Raw genomic sequence first — 27253 nt, forward strand, 5'->3', positions numbered from 1 at the left:
CACGCAGGCTGGCGTGAGGAGGGAAGAACTATACTGACGTGAGGTCTGGAACATGACAAGGAATGAGAATTCAGAAAGCGGACATAATTATTTTGATACTTAACTTTAATCCATTAATGATGAACGTCGCTCTTGACGGTACATGATTCACAATATTATCTGTTCAGAATACATTCTTGAAGTAATTATGGTAACTGAATCTGGCGCCTCGCTAGGTCGTAGCAAATGACGTAGCTGAAGGCTATGCTAAACTGTCGTCTCGGCAAATGAGAGCGATGTAGAGAGTGAACCATCGCTAGCAAAGTCGGCTGTACAACTGGGGCGAGTGCTAGGGAGTCTCTCTGGACTAGACATGCCGTGTGGCGGCGCTCGGTCTGCAATCACCGATAGTGGCGACACGCGGGTCCGATGTATACTAACGGACCGCGGCCGAATTAAAGGCTACCACCTAGCAAGTGTGGTGTCTGGCGGTGACACCACACATCCGTTCTTTGAACGTAATATTGTTTTGGAGAGGAGACCAACGCTTCTGAGCTTTGTCCAAAAAACTCGGTGAAGGGCCAGGAAGACTTGAGAATGAAAACAAGGGCGAAACGAATTCCTCCGAGTGGGTGACGCAGCGGGTCGCGTCCGTCCTTGCGTTCGGGCAGCGTGCCAGTGGAACGCGCTCTCATTATGGCCTCTGTCGTAAGCGGTGAGCGGCGGAGGGTGCTTTGTGTGAGGTTCCTGCGGCCTCAGGAGGTGACGCTGGTGGGACGGTGGGATGGGTGAGTGAGGGGGGTTAGGGGAGACCGTGGACTGTCCACGGCGGCCTGGACGCCGGCGAGGCGCCGCGCTGTCCGGCCGGAGAAAGTGTTTTGGAGCCGTGGTGGGGCCGGCAGCAGTTTTGCGCTGCTAGTGCGGTATATATAAGGCGGGCCGAGACCGCTATGGGCATAGTGCGCTCTTCGCCGCGGCTTCTCCTGCTTCCACGCAACCTACCCTCTCACACATCTCGACATGAAGCTCTTGGTAAGTACTGAAGAAGCGTGGGAAACTTCGCGGTGCTTTGAAAAATAAATAATAATAATAATAAAAAGTTCGTATCGTCTCATCTCTGGACAGGGCAGTGTAATCTTTCGTTCTTGCTACAATCTTTCCAGAATGAGATTTTCACTCTGCAGCGGAGTGTCCGCTGATATGAAACTTACTGGCAGATTAAAACTGTGTGCCGGACCGAGACTCGAACTCGGGACCTTTGCCTTTCGCGGGCAAGTGCTCTACCAACTGAGCTACCCAAGCGCGACTCACGCCCCGTCCTCACAGCTTTACTTCTGCCAGTACCTCGTCTCCTACCTTCCAAACTTTAAAGAAGCTCTCCTGCTCTCTTGGAAGGTAGAAGACGAGGTACTGGCAGAAGTAAAGCTGTGAGGACGGGGCGTGAGTCGTGCTTGGGTAGCTCAGTTGGTAGAGCACTTGCCCGCGAAAGGCAAAGGTCCCGAGTTCGAGTCTCGGTTCAGCACACAGTTTTAATCTCCCAGGAAGTTTCATATCAGCGCACACTCCGCTACAGAGTGAAAATCTCATTCTGGAAACATCCCCCAGGCTGTGGCTAAGCCATGTCTCCGCAATATCAGGAGTGCTAGTTCTGCAAGGTTCGCAGGAGAGCTTCTGAAAAGTTTGGAAGGTAGGACGCGAAGTACTGGCAGAAGTAAAGCTGTGAGGAGGGGGCGTGAGTCGTGCTTGGGTAGCTCAGTCGGTAGAGCACTTGCCCGCGAAAGGCAAGGGTCCCGAGTTCGAGTCTCGGTCCGGCACACAGTTTCAACTACAATCTTGGTAGGAGCACCGATGAGGAGCAATCATTTCTCCCCTCAGCGAAACAGTGAAGCTGGAATCCGGCATTTGCCACCGCTTGGTTGGTGGTAGGACTGATTCCTTGATAATGGTGCTCTAGACGCAGAGAACGAAAGATGAAACAAAAGAAAGAGAAAGTAAATGCAGTGCCTAGCTACAAAACAGATAGCTGCCCGTCCTTCAAAATAATGGGCGATCTCGGGGAATGCCAATATATCCCGCACACCACTAAAACGCACTGGGGAAGATCTCTAATGATGTCGATAAGCCCTGGACATAGCGCGCCTAAAGACTGTTTCTCACACAGTATGGTGAAACATTTTTGCTTTCGTCGTACGCTGCTATCTGGAAGGCCATTGTGTTTTTGTCGTACGCCGGTACTACGAGAAAGGCGCTTGTTTCGCTGGAGACGTCGTGTAAATGTACACGGAGCAGCAACCGAACGCTTGCATTCAGTACGGTAGCTCTTGTGCGGAACATGTGCTGCCGGTTCCAGCTCGTGGTTTTAACAAATTACGATATATTTTATGGGTATACATTCTCATTTAACTCATCCTCTCCTACTACGGCGTGTCGTCCAGTTAGCTATCGATTTCACTTCTCTTCGTTTTCTCCGTCTTTTTTTATTTTTGCATCAGTATCAGCAGGACTTGGAAGGGCAGTTGAAGGAAATGGACAATGTGTTGAAACGAGGATATAAGATGAACATCAGCAGAAGCAAAACAAGGATAATGGAATGTAACCGAATTAAGTCAGGAGATACCGAAAGAATTAGATTAGAAAACGTGACAAACTAGTAGATGAATTTTGTTATTAGGGCATCAAAAGTAACTGATGGTAGGCGAAGTAGAGAGGATATAAAATGCAGAAGGCAAGGGCAAGGAGAGCGTTTCTAAGGCAGAGAAAATTCTAAGATAGGATAGAGATTTAAGTGAAAGTATTTGAATCGATTGTAGCCGTGTATGGAGGTAGATTATAAACAATTTAGACAAGAAGAGAGTGAAGGCTTTTGAAATGTGGTGCTACAGAAAAATGCTGAAGATTAGATTGGTAGACCAAATAACTAATGGGGAGGTACTGAATAGAATGGGGGGGGGGGGGGGGAATTTGTGGTTTAACCTGACTAGAAGCAGGGAGCTGTTGATAGCACACATTCTGGGACATTAGGAAATCAGCAGATTAGTACTGGAGGATAGCGAATGGGGGCGGGGGGCGGGGGAGGGGGGTAAACATCGTAGAGGGAGACCAAAAGATGAAAACAATAACCAGGTTCAGAAGGATGGACAAGTCCCAAACACTCAGGAAGTATTATACTCTGAGTAGTGTAACTGCCCAGAAAATGAAAGCAACTTTAACATCATGGACAAAAACAGATGAATCATTGGCTACAAGGGGCAGTATAATTTTGAATAAAATTATTTTGACGAAACGCTGCCTCGTTTCAAAACACTAAAAACAGGGATTTAGTAAAACAGCGATCTACTTTGGACATCTACCAAGGACTGTAGTGACCTTTGGAGAACGGCATAACTGAACCAACGAACGCTATTATAATGCATATTTACCTATCATCTTCAAGTCACAAGATGAGACTGTATGAAGAATTGAAGGAAGGATCTTTGGCGTCAAATACGTAACTGTTACTAATTGCAACATGCGTATGTATGTCGCAGACTCTGTAGCCAAAGAAAAAGTTATGTATCTGACGCAGAATTCCTTCCTTTAACTTGATACAGTCTGAATCTATGACTTGAAGATGGCCACTTCACCGAAACTTGTCGCCCGTGATAAAATGCAAACTGCAAAATTATGTCAAATTCTGGAGGCCGCACGACCCCGTTCTCTAAAAACCACGAAGCTGTACAGTATCGTTTACAGAAAATATCTCAGTGTCAGTGTTGCTTGAGGCAACGGCCTTGCCGTAGTGGATACAGCGGTTCCCGTCAGATCACCGATGTTAAGCGCTGTCGGTCGTGGCCGGCACTTGGATGGGTGACCATCTGGCCGCCATGCGCTGTTGCCATTTTTCGGGGTGCACTCAGCGTCGTGATGCCAATTGAGGACCTACTCGACCGAATACGGCTCCGGTCAAAGAAAACCATCATAACGACCGGGAGAGCGGTGTGCTGACCACACGCCCCTCCTACCCGCATCCTCAGCTGAGGATGACACGGCTGTCGGACGGTCCCGATACCCCACTTGTGGCGTGAGGACCGAGTGTGTCGGGTGCCCACGGTGTGGCTGAGTTGCATGTGTACCGTTTGGACGCGGGACCTATGCCAATGTGGAGCACCATAACACAAGTATTCAATACAACTGGTATTCTATTGAAGCTAGCATTAATTGTTAATTGTACCTCGAGCATTTACATAGTCATGTTTTTCAGGCTTTCCCCCGACTAAACTAACTGTGACGGTTAACCTAGACAGTACACGAGATACTAACTTAAATGTGATTGGGTCTGTATAAGGTTCACGGAAATGGGACAGTCTCGAACACGCGCTCGAGTAGTAAATAATTTGTACTCCACTTAAATACACTGACTGAAAAAAAGGCGCAACCCCAAAAAATAACTAACGTAGTATAATGAAATTTTGGGAATACATTTAAGTGATTAACATTGCAAGATCACAGATTAATGTAGGCGAGAGATAAGCCATTGCAAATGTGAAATGCCGGTAGTTTAATAACGGGTGTAAATGCCAGAGTGTTGAATGCAAGCATGTACACGTGGATGGTGCTGAAGTTGTCGTCCGATTATGCCCCATGTCTGCTCGTTTGGAGACTGATATAGTGATCGAGCAGGGTAAGGCAAGATGTCGACACACTGTAGAGCATATTGGGTTACAAGAGCGGTATATGGTCGATCGTTATCATGTCGGAAAATGCTGTTCATGAATGACAGCACAACAGTTCGAACCACCAGGCTGACGTATAATTCTGCAGTCAGGTTGAGTGGGATACCCACGAGAGTGCTCCCACCGTCACTCGAAGCTGCACACCACACCATAACTCCACTGTGTCTAGCACGCAGACGGGTTGGTTAGAGGCCCTCCTTCTAACAAACACACGGCCATTACTGGCACCGAGGTAGAACCATCTTTCATCAAAAAAGACAACCGATCTCACATTACCCTCCAATGGGCCCTCGCTTGACACCAATGAAGTCACAAATGGCGGTGGTTTGGTGTCAGTGGAATCCGTGCTACAAGACATCTGGCTCAAAGCTTCCCTTGAAGTAACCGATTTCTAATAGTTCGTTGTGCCACTGCCTCGCCAACTGCTCCTCAAACTGCTGTTGCTAATGCACTACGATGCACGAGAGCCATAAGCCAAACCCGATGGTCTTTCCTCTCAGTAGTGGCACGCGTCCTATGAAGCCCGGTCTTATTGCAACCAGACATTCCTGTGACCACCGCTGCTAGCAATCGTGCACTGTGGCTACATTCCTGTCAAGTATTTGTACAATATCGCGGTAGGAATACCCGTCTTCTGGTAGACCTATTACACGCCCTCGTTCGAACACAGTGAGATGCTGACAATGGCGACTTTGTCGCTTTAAAGACATTCTTGACCAACACCAACACACCACGTCCAATCTCAAAGGTAAAACAACGCCCACTACTGTTATAGCACGTATTTAAAGCAAACCTTATCTGCTGTCTTATAGCAGCGCTACTAGCGTTCTTTGGCTACTGGCTCAAAATTTGAATAGACATCATCTTTCAGACGTAGAAATTCGGCCACCAACTTTCGTTTATGTCGCACAACTCCTTCTTTGTGTTGCAATTTCTTTAGCAAGTGTATGAAAGCTGCAGAGCACCGTCATCCGAAATGTTCAGAACCGACTCTCCGACCATACTTGTGGCCATTCTCTTCAGTGTGCCAAATACTGCCGTTTACTCCTGTTCGCTACTCGGGGACGTCATTGGACAGTCCAGCGTCAGCATGCCTTTGGAGAAATGCCACTGAAAAGCAACTGCTTTGCCTCAAGCCAGCCCGCAAGGGAACTTGAAGGGCTATCATGCTAAAGGTTCTAAACGCCAGTTTTCCATAAATTGTGTTTTCTGCTTCGTTAGGTGGTATGTGAAAAGGGACTTTACACACTAAATGGGCTATCTGCAATGATGTAGGTGCTACAAAGGCCGGTAAATGGCATGAGAGGTAACTCCTATGGCTTGGTCAAGATAAATGGGAAAAGTTAAAAATGTTTTATAGAAGTTGGCTATCGTTTTGTAGCGTGTCCCTTGCGAGTCTTCACTGACGGTGGCGCCTACAAGTCAATGAACACAAATATTTAGTTTCTGGGAACAGTTTTTTGGCTTGTGACTGTGACTTGCCAGTTATAGAAGTTGGCTATCGTTTTGTAGCGTGTCTCTTGTGAGTTTTCATTGGTGGTTGTGCCTACAAGTCAATATAACACAAATATTTAGTTTCTGGCAACAGTTTTTTGGCTTGCGACTGCGACTTGCTTTATTTTAAAAAATGAGTAAAAGTGAGGAAGACTGTTAAACTCTGAGATAAAACAACTATCGGAATGAAGTGGGACATATCAAGGCCACAATTATCACAGTATCTGCACATAGAAATATATGAGCAGAGACTGTGATCATTGTGGTCTTGATATATTGGTGGTACGTATTCGTATTACATTTCGCGGAATTTGACTGACGTATCGAGATATAATCATCGGTTGGTACGTACGTAGGGACATCATAAATTATATCCCGCCACTGCGTAACAATAGCGTTGGATTGTCAGAAGACAGGACGTGTTCCGTGTTTCCTGCGGAGACAGTAGTACTGTGGTACGGGTAACGGGTGCGTCACAGCGTCACAGAGAGAAATGCCTCCAAAGCTGAAGTACGCAAGAGGGAGAGATAATTTTAGACAAAACTTATGGAACAAGAGGCGTCGGAAATTAAACAAAGTCATTGTTATCCAGCACGACAATGCAACATCACATACGACGAGCACAACACAAGCTTTGCTTCAATGTGTTCGGCAGGAAGCTTGGAAGCATCCACTATATTTTCTACCACAAGATTTCCATCTTTTCGGCAAGCGGAAAGAACGTCTGGGGGGTGGGTGGGGGGAGAGAGGGGGGAGGGTAGGGGAAAGAGATTTTCCAAAGATGAGGACGTTGAGAGAGTGGTTCTCAAATGTTTCTGTGACCGAGAAGCTGATATCTGTTGTCGAGAAATTGAACGATTGCAGCTGCAGAGACATGGTGGCTATGTTGAAAAACAGTGTCATGCACCTACGTCACTTTGAAGTGTGGTACAGTATTCAATAAAAGTTCCTTCACCTGCGGTAGTAATGTATAACTTACGTTAAGTCCCATAATACCTGATCTGGATACGTTTGCTATATACTTATCTTCATTAAGGAGTGTTTTGGAGATTCCTCGAGAGAGAGAGAGAGAGAGAGAGAGAGAGAGACAGAGAGAGACAGAGCAATAGTGTGTGTGTGTGTGTGTGTGTGTGTGAAAGAGAGAGACAAAGAGAGAGAGAGAGACAGCATATACAGACAGTGGTAGAACTGTGGGCTGGTAAGCGTACGATTCTAAATGGCATTACTTTGAATTTTAAACAGCAGTTAAACTAGTGGGGAAAAAAAGAAATATTACCACTGCCATTAACGTAGGCCTATTTCATTGATTGATGCCACCTGCGATACACATATAATTTGGCTTTTTGTGCTCGTGTAGCTAATTGTATCGGTTATAATTTGTGGGAGCTGACGAAACTGTCGTTTTGAAGAGGAATGGCGAAGACAGAAAGAGGAACAACAGCGCAGACTTTGAAAGAAAACAGAGGTTAAGTTTTGAGAAACGCGTGCGCTGATATCTGTCTTCATTCTGGTCCGACAGGTCGACGAAGGGGCAATTAATGCGACCGAGGCATCCAGCGAGGGAACGTGAGACGGGTTCTGTTCGGCTAATGAGCTCATCACGGAAGCCACACAACCTAAGTAGCTCAACCGGTTCGAACAGATCCTCCACTCGAATAGCGTCTTAATTGGGTAGCTTCTCGGCTTAATCAAAAGCGCAAGCATTCATAAAGCTACTGTTTACGTGTCGGTAGGGTCTGTATGCCCACACTACTGGTGGGGGGCCCACGTCTTGCCCAATAATCACCGCATCACTCATGAATTGCTTCCCACACAGTGTATCGTTCATTGGAATAAATAGATGGAAGTCGGAAGGTGCGACATCCGGACTGTAGGCTGGATGAAGAAGAACAACCCATGGAAGTTTTGTGAGCTCCGTTTGGGTGCGCAGACTTGTCTGACGCCACGGACTGTTGCGGAGAAGGAGAAGTTTGCTTACATTCTTGTGGCGACGAACACACTGAGGCCAACGGCCTTGGCGCAGTGGTATCACCGGTTCCCGGCAGGTCACCGAAGTTAAGCGCTGTCGGGCTGGGCTAGCACTTGGATGGGTGACCATCCGGTCTGCCGAGCGGTGTTGACAAGCGGGGTGCACTCAGCCCTTGTGAGGCAAACTGAGGAACCACTTGACTGAGAAGTAGCGGGTCCGGTTTCGAAATCTGACATACGGCGGGGAGTGCGGTGTGCTCACCACATACCCCTCCACATCCGCACTCAGTGATACCTATGGGCTAAGGATGACACGGCGGCCGGTCGGTACCGTGGGGGCCTTCATGGCCAGTGCGGGAGGAGGTTGGTATTTTTGGAACATACTGAAGTCGTTTCTTCAATTTCCTGAGGGCAGCACAGTATGCTTCAGAGCTGCTCGATTCACTATGAGGGAGCACATCAAGCAGAATAACCCTTTCAGAATCCCGAATGACCGTCGCCAGTACTTCACCTGCCGAAGATGAGGCCTGAAATTTTTCGTCGGAGGAGAGGTGGCGTGGCTCTGCTCCGTGGATTTCTGTCTTGTTTCCTTTTCGAGGTAATGAACCCAAGTTCCATCGCCTCTCATGATGTCCGACGAAAAATTGTCACCATCGGCTTCGTAACGCGCAAACAATTCCTTCGTCGCTTTTTACAGTTTTCTATCAGGCGGCGAGGCACACCCCTCTGAGCACCCCCAACTAGTGGACGGGTGTGTCAGTAACAGAGACGCGCAGTTGAGCAGCGAGGTCACCTCGAATGAGAGTGTCCGCACGTTCCAGGCGTCACAGCCGTGTGCGGCCGACAGGCATTCGGGAGATCGGACAGATATGCGCCACCTTGCTGGGATGGTGACAGTTGCCAGACTCAGCGTTTTGCCAACCGAAATTGGCGGAGAAAAAAATGTGTTAAATTATTTATTGAACGTCTCTCGTAGCTTGGTGATTAACCAAAGGCAGCGTTACATTGCCGTTACTTCTCATGATGTACGCTGGGTGAACCAGAAATCCATCAACAAAATTTCGGAAGTCGTTCCGCATTTTTTGGTATCGAGGACTCGTGATCAGCGCAGGTTCTATAGAGGCCAGTTACATTTCGTTTGATTTCTTACCCTCCTTTGTCTTTGTACTTGCACTGCACTGAACGTACCAGCAAAACAGTGCAAATGTCGACGCTAGGTGTGGCGTGTGTTGTGAGGTCTGGCGATCTGGGAGGCCCAAAGGAGTGAGCAAGATGTTGTTGTCCACCTCTTCCAAGCCATCGTTGTCGGATGGCGTTTCATGTTCGGCTACGATGCCAGGATTTTATGACTCCCAAAATTCGTACATTATTAGCGGTTTAGTTTACTCGATAGGTGAAACGTCGACTCGTTCGAGAAGAAGAGTCGTTCGGAAAATGTGTCCCAGAGGACTGAAATGCAAAAGTAGTACTTTCTGTTACGGTCTCCCGGACACAGCTGCTGCATAGACTGCGACCTGTAACGCTTCATATGTAGCCATCGTTCCAGAACACGCCACACCCTTGTTTGAGAAAGCTGATGTTCCTGGCCTGCCCGTCTTGTGGACTTTTCAGAGGCTTCGTGTGAACGGATCGCTGATACGCTATACATTTTCATGAAATGTGCGTGGCTGTCAGGTACTCTTCCGTTTGCATATGCAAGAATATTGTTTGCCAATTGTAAATCTGCTTGCACAGTGGTGGCCACTTGCAGGATCGACTGCAAATGGACGCTGCACTTGAACAATGGATCGACTTCTTGTACGTTCCACCATACAAAGTGACTTGTCTTGAGGTGTCCAATGAACTGACAAATGTCGTGGGATAGCGACATGCACACCTAGAGATGGCTGTAGCAAACGTGTACACAAAGTATAAAAGAGCAGTTGGAGCTGTGATTTGTACTCAGATGATTCATGTCAAGAGGTTTGTGGCCGCACGATGGAAATTAACGGACTTTAAAAGTGAAATGGTTATTTTAGCTAAACACATAGGACATCCCGTTTCAAAAATAGTTAGTGAATTCAATATTCCGAGACCCACAGTGTCAAGAGTGTGCCGAGATACCAGATTTCACGCAGTACCTCTCACAACGAACAACGCAGTAGCTGACAGTCTTCACTTAACAACCGAGAGCAGCATCGTCTGCGTACATTTGTGTCAGCGCTAATAGGCAAGTACCACAGGTTGAAATAACCGCAGAAATCGTTGTGGGACGTACGAATAACGCGTCGGTTAGGAAGTTGATGAGAAATTTGGCGTTAAAATGTAAATGTCTTGTGTCTAAGGCCTCCCGTCGGGTAGACCGTTCGGCGGTCGGTAGAAGTCTTTCGATATGACGCCACTTCGGCGACCTGCGCGTCAATGGGGATGAAATGATGATGATTAGGGCAACACCCACTCCCTGCGCGGAGAAAATCTCCGACCCAGCCTGGAATCGAATCCAGGCCCGTAGGATTGACATTCTGTCGCGCTGACCACTCAGCTACTGGGGGGCGGACAATTTGGCGTTAAGGGGCTATGGTAGGGGACGACCGACGCGAATGCCTTCTCTAAAAGCACGACATCACCTGCATCGTCTCTCCCGGACCCGCGAACATATGGGTTGGAGTCTAGACGAATGGGAAACTGTCCCCTTGGCAACTGAGTCCCGATTTCGGTTGGTAAGAGCTGATGCTGGGGTTCGAGTGTGCCACAGACACCACGAAGCTATCGTCCCAAGTTGTCAACAACATCGTGTGCTCGCTGGAGGAGACGCCATAATTGACTCGGTCCTCTGGTCCAACTGAACCGATCATTGACTGGAAATGTTTATGTTCGACTACTCGGAGACCATTTGCAGCCATTCATGGAACTTGTTTTTATGGATGACAATGCACCATGCCACCAGGTCACAGCAGACCGCGATTGGTTCAAAATGGTTCAAATGGCTCTAAGCACTATGGGACTTCCTCTGGGGTCATCAGTCCCCTAGACTTAGAACTACGTAAACCTGACTAACCTAAGAACATCACACATATTCATGCACGAGGTAGGATTCGGACCTTCGACCGTAGCAGCAGCGTGGTTCCGGTCTGAAGCGCCTAGAACCGCTCGGCCACAGCGGCCGATTGGTTTCAAGAACATTCTGAACAATTTGAACGAATTATTTGGCTTCCCGTGGAACATTTATGGTACAGAATCGAGAGATCAGTCCGTGCACAAAATCCTATACTGTCAAAACTTTCGCAGTTATGGGCGGTTATGAAGGCAACGTGGATAAATATTTCTGCAGAGGATTATGGGCGACTAATTGAGTGTATGCGAGGTCGTGTTGCTGCGCTACGCCGGGAAAAATAGGGCCGACACAATATTTGGACGTATCGCATGAGTGTAGTCGCCATATTGGTATCAACAGAGTAGCTGTGCCAAAACTATGAACCTTCGTCTATCCACTGACAGGCGCAACGTGTTTCTATCTTTTATAGTTTGTCTGCAATAAACAACTGAAAAGTGTTTGAGTTATCCGATACTGCCGCCAGATAACGTTGATGTAGATGAAGTATATAGAGGAACTATGCCAGGGCGATGTACTTGAGGACAATATTATGGAAATGGAAGAGGATGTAGATGAAATGGGAGATACGATACTGCGTGAAGAATTTGACAGAGACCTCAGACGAATCAAGGCCCCAGGAGTAGACAACATTCCATTGGAACTACTGACGGCCTTGGGAGAGCCAGTCCTGACAAAACTCTGCCATCTGGTGAGAAAGATGTACGAGACAGACGAAATACCCTCAGACTTCCAATCCCAAAGAAAGCAGGGGTTGACAGATGTGAAAATTACCGAAATGTCAGTATAATAAGCCACAGCTGCAAAATACTAACACGAATTCTTTAGAGACGAACGGAAAAACTGGTAGAAGCCGACCTCGGGGAAGATCAGTTGGATTCCGTAGAAGTGTTGGAACACGTGGGGCAATACTGAACCTATGACTTATCTTAGAAAATAGATTAACGAAAGGCAAACCTACGTTTCTAGCATTTGTAGACTTAGAGAAAGCTTTTGACAATGTTGACTGGAATACTCTCTTTCGCATTCTGAAGGTGGCAGGGATGAAATACAGGGAGCGAAATTCTATTTACAATTTGTACAGAAAGCAGATGGCAGTTATAAGAGTCGAGGGACATGAAAGGGAAGCAGTGGTTGGGTTGGAGTGAGACAGGGTTGTAGCCTCTCCCCGATGGTATTCAGTTTTTATATTGAACAAGCAGTAAAGGAAACAAAAGAAACATTCGGAGTAGGTATTAAAATCCATGGGGAAGAAATGAAAACTTTGAGGTTCGCCGATGACATTGTAATTCTGTCACAGACAGCAACGGAATGGACAGTGTCTTGAAAGGAAGATATAAGATGAACATCAAGAAAGGCAAAACGAGGATAATGGAATGTATTAGAATTATGTCGGATGATGCTGAGGGAATTAGATTAGGAAATGAGGCACTTAAAGTAGTAAAGGAGTTTTGCTATTTGGGGAGCAAAATAACTGATGATTCTCGAAGTAGAGAGGATATAAAATATAGACTGGCAATGGCAAGGAAAGCGTTTTTGAAGATGAGAAATTTGTTAACATCGAGTGTCAGGCAGTCATTTCTGAAAGTATGTCTATGGAGTGTAGCCATGTATGGAAGTGAAACATGGCCGATAAATAGTTTGGACAAGAAGAGAATAGAAGCTTTCGAAATGTGGTGCTGCAGAAGAATGCTGAAGATTAGATGGGTAGATAAAATAACTAGTGAGGAGGTATTGAACAGAATTGGGGAGGAGTTTCTGGTAAAACGTGACAAGAGGAGGGACCGGTTGGTAGGACTTGTTCTGAAGCATCAAGGGATCACAAATTTAGCATTGGAGGGCAGCGTGGAGGATAAAAATCGTAGAGGGAGACCAAGAGATGAATACACTAAGTAGATTCAGAAGGATGTAGGTTGCGCTAACAAGGGAAGCTCCCCATCGCTCCCCCCTCAGATTTAGTTATAAGTTGGCACAGTGGATAGGCCATGAAAAACGGAACACAGATCAATCGAGAAAACAGGAAGAAGTTGTGTGGAACTATGAAAAAAATAAGCAAAATATACAAACTGAGTAGACCATGCGCAAGATAAGCAACATCAAGGAGAGTATAAGTTCGGGAGCGTCGTGGTCCCGTGGTTAGCGTGAGCAGCTGCGGAACGAGAGGTCCTAGGTTCAAGTATGGCCTCGAATGAAAGTTTTACTTCCTTTATTTTCGCAAAGTTATGATCTGTCCGTTCGTTCATTGACGTCTCTGTTCACTGTAATAAGTTTAGAGTTTGTGTTTTGCGACCGCACCGCAAAACCGTGCGATTAATAGACGAAAGGACGTGCCTCTCCAATGGGAACCGAAAACATTTGATCGCAAGGTCATAGGTCAACCGATTTCTCCACAGGAAAACACGTCTTATATATTCTATTCAACACTGGTGACGGCATGTGCGTCACATGACAAGAATATGTTGTCGACCCACCTAACTTGTACACTTGGTGAATGGGTAAAAAGATTCTTCTACCTTGCCCGATTTAGGTATTCTTGTGGAAGCGATAATCACTCCCAAAAAAGTGATGAAAACATAATAGACGGACAGATAACAATTGTCTGAAAATAAAAAATTAAAGTTTTCACTCGAGGGAAGACTTGAACCAAGGACCTGTCGTTCCACAGCTGCTCACGCTAACCACGGGACCACGGCGCTCCTGAGTTCATACTCTCCTTGATGTTGCTTATCTTGCGCATGGACTACTCAGTTTGTATATTTTGCTTATTTTTTTCATAGTTCCACACAACTTCTTCCTGTTTTCTCGATTGGTCTGTGTTCCGTTTTTCAAGGCCTATCCACTGTGCCAACTTATAACTAAATCTGAGGGGGGTACGATGGGGAGGTTCCCTTGTAAGTACTGGGAGATGAAGAAGCTTGCACAGGATAAAGTAGCATGGAGAGCTGCATCAAACCAGTCTCAGGACTGAAGACCACAACAACAACAACAGATGAAGCGCCTACTTGCTCGTCATTCCACCCGTTCCACTTGCTGGGCAGTAGAAGTACAGAAAGCATTTACACGGTGACCTTCCTCTGAAGACACGTGGACCTGGAGGACGCACTGAGGAGGAAAGCGACCTCACAGCCGCCGTTGCGTCATCGCACACGTGGGCGGCCAGGTTCATCCGTCCTGTTCCGTAACAGCGCGGCCGCTGCTGCTGGTGCTGGATGAAAGGCGGCGGTGACGCAACACCTTTCCCGGCGGCCGCTCGTCGATGTAAGTCAGGTTCGAGGCCGGACGCTCGCTGGAGAAAGCAAGGACACGCCGGGGCCTTGATGCCTCGCCAGCGGAAGAAAACGAGGAAAGGCGGCCCGGCGCGCTTTCCCACCTGCTGGACAGCGTCCACACCGCCTCGGCGCTGCACTGCATTCGATATGAAGCCACGAAAAAATGGCTCTGGGCACTATGGGTCTTAACATCTGAGGTCATCAGTCCCCTAAGAACTTAGAACTACTTAAACCTAACTAACCTAAGGACATCACATACATCCATGTCCGAAGCAGGAATGGATCCTGCGACCGTAGTGGTCGCGCGGTTCCCGGCTGAAGCAGCTAGAATCGTTCGGCCACACCGGCCGGCTTATGACGCAATGATAGTGTGTAGTGTCTACGGCTAATTCAAAGCTCACTGACAGTATCCGACCATTGCTAGGCTATCGGTGAACATCTGGTCCGTCTCTGGTCCAACCCTACGCGGTGACATCATGTGGTGCGCCTCTTGACGACTTGCTCGTTCTTGGCCATGGCGATTTATCGCAGCAAGCCCACCCTAGATGTAGATCTACATCTACATCTACATCTACATACATACTCCGCAATCCACCATACGGTGCGTGGCGGAGGGTACCTCGTACCACAACTAGCATCTTCTCTCCCTGTTCCACTCCCAAACAGAACGAGGGAAAAATTGCCTATATGCCTCTGTTCGGGCCCTAATATCTATTATCTTATCTTTGTGGTCTTTCCGCGAAATATAAGTTGGCGGCAGTAAAATTGTACTGCAGTCAGCCTCAAATGCTGGTTCTCTAAATTTCCTCAGTAGCGATTCACGAAAAGAACGCCTCCTTTCCTCCAGAGACTCCCACCCGAGTTCCTGAAGCATTTCCGTAACAGTCGTGTGATGATAAAACCTACCAGCAGCCCGCCTCTGAATTGTTTCTACGTGCTCCCTCAATCCGACCTGATAGGGATCCCAAACGCTGGAGCAGTACTCACGAATAGCTCGTATTAGTGTTTTTTAAGCAGTCTCCTTTACAGATGAACCACATCTTCCCAAACTTCTACCAACGAACCGAAGACGACTATCAGCCTTCCCCACAACTGCCATTAGATGCTTGTCCCACTTCATATCGCTCTGCAATGTTACGCCCAAATATTTAATCGACGTGACTATGTCAAGCGCTATTCAAACAATACGAGATTCTTTTTCCTATTCATCTGCATTAATTTATATTTATCTAAATTTAGAGTTAGCTGCCGTTGTTTACACCAATCACAAATCCTGTCCAAGTCATCTTGTATCCTCCTACAGTCACTCAACGACGACACCTTCCAGTACACCACGACATCAACAGCCGCACATTGCTATCCACCCTATCCAAAAGATCATTTATGTAGATAGAAAACAACAGCGGACCTACCACACTTCTCTGGGGCACTCCAGATGATACCCTCACCTCCGAAGAACACCATCGAGGACAACATACTGGGTTCTATTACTTAAGAAGTCTTCGAGCCGCTCACATATTTGGGGAGCAATCCCAAATGCTCGTACCTTTTAGTTAGGAGTCCGCAGTGGGGCACCGAGTCAAACGCTTTCCGGAAGTCAAGGAATATGGCATGCGCCTGATACCCTTCATCCATGATTGGCAAGGTATCATGTGAAAAAAGGTCTATCCACTGGAAAGGTGCGCTTCCTCTAGGGCTTCAGCCGTCGACTTTTCCGTCTATCATTGTTCCTTGCATTGCCTCTTGCCCTCCGCAAATGTTAGCGAAGGGCCGACAGATTTATGCTCACCTATTGTCACGATTTTTGAGAACGAGAAACCTTCTCTAAAAAAAAAAAAAGAACAACCTCGGTTCCTCAAAGAGACCGAAACACAACTCGCTCTGTTCCACTGTGAGGTCCGCAGCGCTGTAGACATCGGCTCTCAGGTTGCCGCCGTGTTCAGAACACATTTGACACAGTCCCGCACTCCTGGTGAGTGAAAACAGTACATGAGCTTTACTGAGTGCCGAATCAGATTTGCGAATTTTCAATACACTGTGGGAGTCAACAGCGATCAAAGTGTTACAAATATTTATTATCAAAAACAGTCTTGGTCACAATTTATTTATTACAGTGACCTGTATCGACCACTATTGTGGTGATCTTCAAACCAATGAGTATCAACCTCCTTCTCGTGGTACATTTACTACCAGTTGAAGTTTTCTACCCATTGGTCTGAAGATCACCACAGTAGTGGTCGAAACTTGTCACCGTAATAAATAAATTGTGATCAAGACCGTTTTTGATAGTAAATATTTGCGACTGCTTCCAATAAGCAGCTGTCTTTTACAACTTCTTTTGTAATGCTACTAGTATGTATTGTGTGTGAGTGTAGTGTAGTGTAATAGTTTTCTTGTACGATGATGATGATGATGACAAAAGAAGGGAGAGGGTAAAACTAGGTGCTGGCACATAGCCTACTTCTGCCGAATAGCACCAAGGGCGCCATCAAGGTTAAGGTTCCTAACCAACAGACGGATCACCATCAACTGTCACATTCTCTCACTTCATGAGACATTGCAGAGAGGTTTGGTATTTAAATCAAGACACTGGTGCTAAGTCTGCTGATCATGAACTTTATGCTACGATCTCTTCTCCCCTTGCCAACCAATTACTGGCAGTGAAACGTTTTTCCACCACCAGCATGTCAAATTAATTCCATATTTTTAGATTTCTGGAAGGCTTTCGACACAGTTCCTCACAAGCGTCGTCTAACCAAACTGCGTTCCCATGGAATATCGCCTTAGTTGTGCGACTGGATTCGTGATTTCCTGTCACAAAGGTCACAGTTCGGAGTAATAGACGGAAATTCATTTAGTAAAACAGAAGTAATATCCGGCGTTCACCAAGGTAGTGTCATAGCGCGCATAATGTGTGCCAACACCATAACGCCTAGCCCATACCGATGATGTTCGTGAACATTCTGTAGTGTGTAAAGTGTTACCCTTTCTCATTAGACTAACTGGTGGCCAAAATCACATATCACAGTGTTGTGGTTTCGTCTGAAAATATCACTCTAGGCCACTGCTGCTGACCCGAACCAACAGGCTACCTACACCAACGAACATTTCGTCAATGATGGTGTGGTTAAACCGGGATGCATGTAACTCTTGCAGCAGTTGAAAGATTTGCAGCCATCTGCATAGGAACGAGATGTCTGTTCCTTTTCGCCACCAGGGCTGCGTATCGATCCTCTTGCGGTGTGGTGGTCTGTCTGTGACCAGCAACATGGCTTTGCATAGCATTTCCACCTTCAGTGTCCACCCCACTAGCTGGACTGTCTATTGTATTGCCATGCATGGGGGCCTGGGTTTGATTCCCGCTGGGGTGAGAGATTTTCTCCCCTTAGGGACTGGGTGTTGTGCTGTCCCCATCATCATTTCATCCCCATTGTCGACGCACAATTCTCCCAATGTCGCGTTGCACTCAATAAGACCTGCACTCGGCGGCCGAACTTCCCTCCTGGGAATTCCCGGCCACTGACACCATATGATCATTTTCATTTTCCACATTCAGTGGCCTTTTTTAAATGCGAGACGACACTTTCGGACACAGCCATTACTGTGGCCACAGAAGTGACACTGACTGCCTCTGAGTCGTCCAGCTGCTCATCTGCAATAGACAACAAGCTTCATCAAACACTGTACTGCGTTAACTGTCGAATGTGTACCCTGCGTTTGTGCACAAGCTTCACTTCATTTCCTTTTGCTATTGATCGGAAGTTCTGTAGCAATTGTTAGTTGTTTTTCCTCAGCACGTGTCAGTTGTTCCTTAGCAGTCGTCAAGCAACATAGTTTGCTTCTGGAACAGAAACATCAGCCAATATAAAGGTAAGGGGCTTACAGTGGTGAAGCCAGCTTCATCAATCTCTGATGGTTGTGAATGAGCACCGAGCTTTCGTAACGCAGTGACCTTCCTCACAGGTGGTGGTGCTGGCGCTAGCAGGCGCAGTGCTGTGTGAGGAGCAGCAGCAGCAGCAGCAACAGGTGGCGAGCAAGAGGCACGACAAGCGCGGCCTCTTCGGTCTGGGAGACTTCGGCGCCCTGGAGTACGGAACACTGGGCGGCTATGGAGTGGGTTCAGCACTGGCTGGTGTTGCGGCACCAGCTGGCGCTGTCGCTGCCGCTGGTCCAGCCCTTCCAGCTCCTCTCCCAGCAGCTGTGTTCGAGCCCGGCGTCTCTGTGCACACCACCATCACCAAGCAGGTACCTCACAACATGCTACATTATCCACGCCATGATGTACTCTGGCAGCACACCGCTCCGGTTTGTTCTTCCTTCTTTCTTCCCAGGCTAAAGCGCATTTTCGTCATTATGTTCTACCTTGAGTTCTTTTCCTTGGGCAACCTATATTCCATATAGTAGCTAGTGATTTATGTCATACGATTTTCGCAATCTCCTGTTCATCAGTCACGTCTAAGTGTCTGTGCTATTCACGCATTCTTTTATGCACACACTCATTAACCGAGTCCAGTTTCTTTTCTAATGCTTTCACTTCTGTATCTCTGTCTTCCTTGCAATCCTCCACAGAACTTTCAATTCCCAGCTTTCCAAAAACTTCTAGTTACTGATGTTTCAGAAATGGCCTCAACTGTGTATATCATAACTGGTCTAATTATTTTTCAAGATGTTTTCTTTCAAGTTGCAGTATTTAAACACCATGCCACTTTGTTTGGTTTTGCTGCTTGTTCTCTAACCTCTTTTTCGACATTTCTACTGTTCGATAATATGTATCAACACATTTAAATGTCACGAGCTGTTGAACAATTTTCTGTCTATTTCCAGTTGGTATCCAATTGCTTTCATGGATACAGTTGTGCATTTGCTTTCTGAGTGGTTACAGTATCTGTTAACACCAAACCTGTACTTATAAAGTAAGACTGTTTCCCCTTTTTGAGTAGTTATGGCGCCCATTAACACCAATACTGTAGTGAAAAAGTAAGGCTGCTCCCATAACTTCATCCACATACTGTTAACCGCTTACGATTTTCTGTGCATCTATCATAATTCAACAAATGTGTTTATTTCAGAGCTTTAATAACATTTAAGGGTCTTTCAGAAATATGTTGTTTTTATTTGTATGAGTACAATGTATGCCTTTAGTAATGGAATTGTAAATTAATCTGGCTGCAGCATGTTAAGCCATGGTGTAGTTCTACTACTGCACTGCTCTTGTTGGTTCTGACATGCCAAGGGATGAGCTATTTTACTTACAAGCGATAGCTCCAAGGTTCATAAAGCAAACAATACCTGGGACAGCAATGTGATGATCAGATGCCCCTCCATACAGCATCCAAGGTGCTGTTGTCAGTAGATGATATAGAAGACGGGCAATAGTGCATCATCTTCGGGAATTAGGTAGTGAATTTAATTTGTTCAAGTATATATCCCCTACACATTAATTAGTAAGTATACTGAGTATAGCTGCTGAGACAAACCGCATTGTGTGGATGAAACACTCTCCACCATATCCTGTCCTACTGGGGTATCAGACTAGCAATGGATCCAGAGGAGACCTCATTTAGCAAAAAACTTAAGAGGGAGTTCCTGGTAGGCAATGCCTAGGAGTCAGGGCATGCAGTGTTACTTCATGCCAGTAGGTTAATTCATCGCATTAGTACGCTTCACTTTTGAGACACCTGTGATGCATCATACTCTATGTTTCTGACTTTTCACTCATATAGCACGTAGAGCAATTTTCTTAATGCATGGACTGTGAAAAATGAAAGGTTATAGAGACACAAGATTGTAGATATGTATCTGGTGCGTTCATTTAGCACCCCAAGCAACTACCACCAAACCTGTAAGTCCACGTAAGCAGATGAACTGACATGGTGGTGCTGAAGAGGGGTTGACGATGTGTGTTTCTTTCTGTGGCACAGGTCCCAGTTCCCGTACCAGCACCGTACCCCGTAACCGTGGAGAAGCACGTGCCCGTGGCTGTCCCAGCACCATATGCTGTACCAGTCCCCAAGCCGTACGCCGTCGCCGTACCCAAGCCGTACCCAGTCGCTGTGGACCGGCCAGTCCCTGTACACGTGGACAGGCCGTACCCTGTGCCGGTACCTCAGCCTGTAGCGGTAAGTACCCTCCCTCACAGGTACTCGTCAGTCCTCCGACTGGGTAGATGAGGAATGAAGTCTGCAGAAGATGGGACAATCAATGAGCTGTCATTTCACCCACGTACGAGTTGTATGGCCGCTGGCTGGTGGAGAAGAGGGGAAAAGCTGTAGCTATGGAGGATGAAAAGTGAAAAGTAGTTATCATGTATGATAGATGTAGTAGACATGCAGAAGATGGAACAATTAATGAGCTGTCATTTCACCCACGTACGAGGTGTATGGTTGCTAGTAGGTGGAGTAGAGGGCAGAAGCTGTAGCTGTGGAGGATGAAAAGGAGTTATCAGATATGATAGACGTAGTAGACATGCAGAAGATGGGACAATTAATGAGCTGTAATTTCACCCATGTACGAGGTGTATGGCCGCTGGCAGGTGGAGTAGAGGGGAAAAGCTGTAGCTGTGGAAGATGAAAAGGAGTTATCAGGTATGATAGATGTAGTAGACATGCAGAAGATGGGACAATTAATGAGCTGTCATTTCACCCACGTACGAGGTGTATGGCCGCTGGCAGGTGGAGTAGAGGGGAAAAGCTGTAGCTGTGGAAGATGCAAAGGAGTTATCAGGTGTGATAGATGTAGTAAACATGCAGAAGATGGGACAATTAATGAGCTGTCATTTCACCCACATACGAGTTGTATGGCCGCTGGCAGGTGGAGTAGAGGGAAAAAACTGTACATGTGGAAGATGAAAAGGAGTTATCAAGTATAGTAGTGTAGTAGACATACAGTTGTGAATAGGACATACTTGAAGATTGTTGGAAAATGATACCTACCACTCGCCTTAAATTCTGCCTTATCATTTCACAACTGCATGACTACTAGACCTTGCTTCTTTGATAACTCCTTTTCATCCTCTACCCTCTACTCTTCCTGCCAGCACCTATACACCTATTACGTGTATGACCTGACAGCTCACTAAAATGTCCCACCTTCTGATACCACATAGGTTTTCTGTGAACTTCGTTCCTCGTCTTCTCTTGCTATTGTATCATATCGTTCTTCACTTCAACTGCTCCTTCCCCTACCACTGGTACTATTCCTTGGATGTTTTGAGATGTATGTCACTAGTCAGTTCCTCCTTTTGGGGAAAGTTTTTGCGTCATATATTCCTGTAACTATTCTTAATAGTAGAAATTTAACATTTTAAAGGTCTCCAGTTTTGTCTCTGTTGTATTCTGTACTACTCGCTTTCCCATAATACAATGATCCAGTCATAAATGGCTTCTGTAATTAAATATCTGTTTCCAAAAGACTGGTGCGTGAATTCGGATACCTTTCCTGGTACAGGCTCATATACATCGAACAACAGCATTCTTCCCCTTATTCGCCTTTTACCAGAATGTAACAATTCTCCTCTCTCATCATCTCTCGCAGGAAGAGCCATTGCGTTAGCCTTTCGTGTGAAATAGAAGCTCTCAGTTTTTCCCTTCATGGTGTTTTAGAGGTGCAGTTAGAAGGAAATGATACATTTGTGCCAGAATGGCTCTCAGTTTTTCCCTTCATGGTGTTTTAGAGATGCAGTTAGGAGGAAATGATATATTTGTGCCAGAATGAAATTTTCACTCTGCAGCGGAGTGTGCACTGATATGAAGCTTCCTGGCAGATTAAAACTATGTGCTGGACCGAGACTCGAACTGGGGACCTTTTAACCGTAAGGCACACCTTGATGCAGAACACCTCTCTTGCAGCTTCTGCAACTGCGGCTGGCTGAGAATTTCCGTGCTGCTTTCACGCTTACTAAACGCGCTGCTCTTCTTTCAATTTTCTCTGTTTTTTTTCTATCAGTCGTATCTGGTATAGATCCAAGACTGTCGAGCAGTATTCAAGTATTGGTCGAACGACAGTTATTAGCTTCCTTTCCAGGAGTACTACATTTCCTGGCGTTTCCTGGAATGAATGTTGGCCTGGCATCTGTGTTACCTGCGATTAGCTTTATGTGGTCGTTCTATTTAATAGCGGTCCGTATACATTCTGCTAGATATTTTATGGATGAGTCTGCTTCGAGTGTTTGTGATGGCTCTTCCTGCCTGTTTGTTTATATTAAGAGTCAACTGCCAGAGGCCTTATTCTTCCACACTGGACTCGCATTCGGGAGGACGACGGTTCAATCCCGTCTCCGGCCATCCTGATTTAGGTTTTCCGTGATTTCCCTAAATCGTTTCAGGCAAATGTCGGGATGGTTCCTTTGAAAGGGCACGGCCGATTTCCTTCCCCATCCTTCCCTAACCCGAGCTTGCGCTCCGTCTCTAATGCCCTCGTTGTCGACGGGACGTTAAACACCACTAACCTAACCTAACCTTATTCTTCTACTCCCTGTAACCTCTGAATTAAAGCCCACCTTTTTCTACTGGTTAAAGTCTGGTGTTATCTCGAAGAACATCTGCGTCAATTACGGGAACTCCCAAGCTCTGCGAAGGAACCAGCTGTCCAAGTAAGTGCGTGGTGGAGGGTTTTCCGTACGTGACGGACGTGGTGACTTTTTTCGCACAGGTGCCAGTGGCGAAGCCGGTCCCCTACTTCATCCACAAGCCAGTGGCGGTGCCCGTGGCCCACCCCGTCCCCGTCGCAGTCCCGAAGCCCATCGTCTTCGAGAAGACGTTCGAGCTGGGAGGCTGGCACTAGGCGGCGAGCCGCGCTGCTCCTCCGCGAGACCCTCTCAGGTGAGTCCTCAGCTGCAGCTGCTGCTACTCACCTCACCAGAGGAGGCAAGACTGCCCTTCATCATCCAGGAACTAGACGCTACTCAGTTGCTTCACTCGGTGTTATACAGGGTGTTACATAAAGGTACGGCCAAACTTTCAGGAAACATTCCTCACATACAAAGAAAGAAAAATATGTTATGTGCACATGTGTCCGGAAACGCTTACTTTCCATGTTAGAGCTCATTTTATTACTTCTCTTCAAATCACATTAATCGTGGAATGGAATCACACAGCAACAGAACGTACCAGCGTGACTTCAAACACTTTATTACAGGAAATCTTCAAAATGTCCTCCGTTAGCGAGGATACATGCATCCACCCTCCGTCGCATGGAATCCCTGATGCGCTGATGCAGCCCTGGGCAATGGCGTATTGTATCACAGCCGTCCACAATACGAGCGCGAAGAGTCTCTACATTTGGTACCGGGGTTGCGTAGACAAGAGCTTTCAAATGCCCCCATAAATGAAAGTCAAGAGGGTTGAGGTCAGGAGAGCGTGGACGCCATGTAATTGGTCCGCCTCTACCAATCCATCGGTCACCGAATCTGTTGTTTAGAAGCGTACGAACAATTCGACTGAAATGTGCAGGAGCTCCATCGTGCATGAACCACATGTTGTGTCGTAAAGGCACATGTTCTAGCAGCACAGGTAGAGTATCCCGTATGAAATCATGATAACGTGCTCCATTGAGCGTAGGTGGAAGAACATGGGGCCCAACCAAGACATCACCAACAATACCTGCCCAAACGTTCACAGAAAATATGTGTTGATGACGTGATTGCACAATTGCGTGCGGATTCTCGTCAGCCCACACATGTTGATTGTGAAAATTTACAATTTGATCACGTTGGAATGAAGCCTTATCCGCAAAGAGAACATTTGCACTGAAATGAGGATTGACACATTGTTGGATGAACCATTCACAGAAGTGTACCCGTGGAGGCCATCAGCTGCTGATAGTGCCTGCACACGCTGTACGTGGTACCGAAACAACTGGTTCTCCCGTAGCACTCTCCATACAGTGACGTGGTCAACGTTACCTTGTACAGCAGCAACTTCTCTGACGCTGACATTAGGGTTATCGTCAACTGCACGAAGAATTGCCTCGTCCATTGCAAAAAAATGGTTCAAATGGCTCTGAGCACTATGGGACTTAACATCCGTGGTCATCAGTCCCCTAGAACTTAGAACTACTTAAACCTAAGTAAGGACATCACACACATCCATGCCCGAGGCAGGATTCGAACCTGCGACCGTAGCAGTCGCGCGGTTCCAGACTGCGCTCCTAGAACCGCTAGACCACCGCGGCCGGCTCGTCCATTGCAGGTGTCCTCGTCGTTCTAGGTCTTCCCCAGTCGCGAGTCATAGGCTGGAATGTTCCGTGCTCCCTAAGACGCCGATCAATTGCTTCGAACATCTTCCTGTCGAGACACTTTCGTTCTGGACGTCTGTCTCGATACAAACGTACCGCGCCACGGCTGTTGCCCCGTGCTAATCCATACATCAAATGGGCATCTGCCAACTCCGCATTTGTAAACATTGCACTGACTGCAAAACCACGTTCGTGATGAACACTAACATGTCGATGCTACGTACTGATGTGCTTGATGCTAGTACTGTAGAGCAATGAGTCGCAAGTCAACACAAGCAGCGAAGTCAACATTACCTTCCTTCAATTGAGCGAACTGGCGGTTAATCGAGGAAATACAGTACATACTGACAAAACTAAAATGAGCTCTAACGTGGAAATTAAGCGTTTCCGGACACATGTCCACATAACATCTTTTCTTTATTTTTGTGTGAGGAATGTTTCCTGAAAGTTTGGCCGTACCCTCTTGTAACACCCTGTATTACTTGAAAGAGAAGTAGACATAATATTTCAGCTCTACCACACTTATGTTAAGCATATGCATAATCTGACCACATTAAAACTGGCTCGTTTCGGAAGTGAAGTCTTCCATCTTCAGACTAATCTGCTGGTCACCTACGTGAACTCCGTCATCACCATCCAGACGGAACTACCTGTTGGTTGCACCGGTCTCCTTCAGTGATCAGGAATTTTTTTTCCGGCTATGTCCGATTTGGTGGTGAAAATACTGGAAGCTGTGATAAGTAATATTGACCTAAGATCCTGCACAGCGTAACACACTGTTCATCCAATGTTGGTAACGTCCAGCATGAATGTAAGCTATATGTAGTGTAAAACCAAACTTAGTTTTATACGTTAAATTCAGCCTTTTGCAACTGTAATGGAAGTCTTATTGAGACCAAACACTTCTCGCATTTTGCCAAAAAGGTCGTCAAGTTTCGTATTGTTTACGTCATTCTTCTTGGTGGGAAACATGTACGCGTTAGACTTCAACAAAAGCACCATTACTAACACTAAATATATTGACGGTTTTGTGTTGTGAAGAACCACTGTCATCTCGCCACTTCGTGAGAAAATAAGGTCTAATACGGCACTTACGGTATCTCAATACATGTCCACCTTTTACGTAATATCTGGTCAAAAATATCCGGACACCCAATTGAAATGTGATATTGACCGCTAGGTGTCACTAGTGGCTGACACACCAGTGTAAAAGGAAACGGTGGGTATTGAGTTGTCAGTAGAGTTACAGTAACAGAAGGACGGGTTGGTCAGGAGAGCTAAGTAACTTCGAAGAGGGTTAGTAATTGGATATCACCTGGGTGCAGATCCATCAGGAACATTTCAACCCTTCCAAAGCTGCACAGGTTGATTGCTGACGATGTGATACTGATTTGGAAACACGAACCAAGACCACATCTCATATAGTGACTGGAACCCTCAAGTGATTCAGTTCTCTGATCTCAAGCGATATTTTTACAACCAACCTTTGCAAATGCTCGACAGTACCTCTCTGTCACAAGAATTACCAGCGGACCATTTAGCACAATGACTGCGTAGGAAGCTGAAATGAGATACGACTGTCGAGCAGCTCCTAATAGGCCAAAAATTTCTGTACAGCTAAGCGATGCTTGAGGTGGACGTGGACCGTGGATGACTCGAAAAAAAGTAATTGGAAGTAATGAATCATGCTATATTCTGCGCTAATCCGAAGGAATGGTCTGAGTTTGGAGTATGGTTGAAGAATGTTGCCTGCCAACACGATTAGTGCCCACAGTGAAGTCCGGAGGGGGCGGTGTTACGGTATGGGGGCGGTTTTCGTGGTCTCCGTATTGTGCTCCAGAAAACGTTAAATGTGGACCACTACAACATTATGCGTACAATAGACGAGCAGTTGGAAGACGATGATTGAGTCACCATGACAAGTGTAATGCAATGGTTCGTGGACACTATTATTCCTGAAACGGATAGGCTTGCACAGAGTTCCAACCTGAACCCAGTAAAACAACTGCAGGATGAGTTAGAATGTTGACTTCGCTCCAGACACCATCTTCTCTCGTTTGAGCTCTTGAGGAAAAATGGCGCGGCACTCCCCCACTCCGAGACACGTCACTGAAAGTGCCCCCAGCAGGGTTCAAGCCGCCCTAAAAGGCGAAGGGGAAGACTCAGCGCTCTACTGTCCACTAATTCGTGCGAGGATACTTTCGATCACATAGTGTATTGGCTTTTTCTACGCGCATGCGTCCTTCAAGTTTGGCCATCATTCTTTGTTGTTAATGTTCATTTTACAGTGTGTGTGTTTGGCTTGTCCTTTATTTGATGCCGGCGTTCCGTGTTCCAGGGTTCCTGGCGCACCCCTCTGCTGGCTGTTCTTAGCGGCGACAGACGGCTGTGAGGGAGGCAGGAGCCACCTGTCCCACACTCAGGACTTAAGTGTGTGCGAGAACCAGCGTGCACTCCGATTGTTTTTTATACTTTCATATACGTCATATGGGTTCAAGTCAATGTGC

The 27253-nt window shown here is 46.6% G+C and overlaps 1 protein-coding gene across 1 annotated transcript; it reads left to right on the plus strand.

Moving 5' to 3' along the window:
- Window positions 1–954: 954 nt before the first annotated feature.
- LOC124551347 (cyclin-dependent kinase inhibitor 1C-like) lies at window positions 955–27253 on the plus strand. Its single transcript, XM_047126378.1, has 5 exons — window positions 955–1011; window positions 18477–18758; window positions 20435–20632; window positions 23163–23332; window positions 27085–27253. The coding sequence occupies exons 1-4, from the start codon at window positions 1000–1002 to the stop codon at window positions 23292–23294; spliced, it is 624 nt and encodes a 207-aa protein (XP_046982334.1). The 5' UTR covers window positions 955–999; the 3' UTR covers window positions 23295–23332; window positions 27085–27253.

The sequence above is a fragment of the Schistocerca americana genome, chromosome 9 (assembly GCF_021461395.2).
Source record: "Schistocerca americana isolate TAMUIC-IGC-003095 chromosome 9, iqSchAmer2.1, whole genome shotgun sequence".
Taxonomy (NCBI): domain Eukaryota; kingdom Metazoa; phylum Arthropoda; class Insecta; order Orthoptera; family Acrididae; genus Schistocerca; species Schistocerca americana.

Coding starts and splice junctions, on each gene's coding strand:
- LOC124551347 (XM_047126378.1), top strand. Junction 18,759..20,434: donor ACACCACCATCACCAAGCAG/GTACCTCACAAC, acceptor TCTGTGGCACAG/GTCCCAGTTCCCGTACCAGC. Junction 20,633..23,162: donor CGGTACCTCAGCCTGTAGCG/GTAAGTACCCTC, acceptor TTTTTCGCACAG/GTGCCAGTGGCGAAGCCGGT.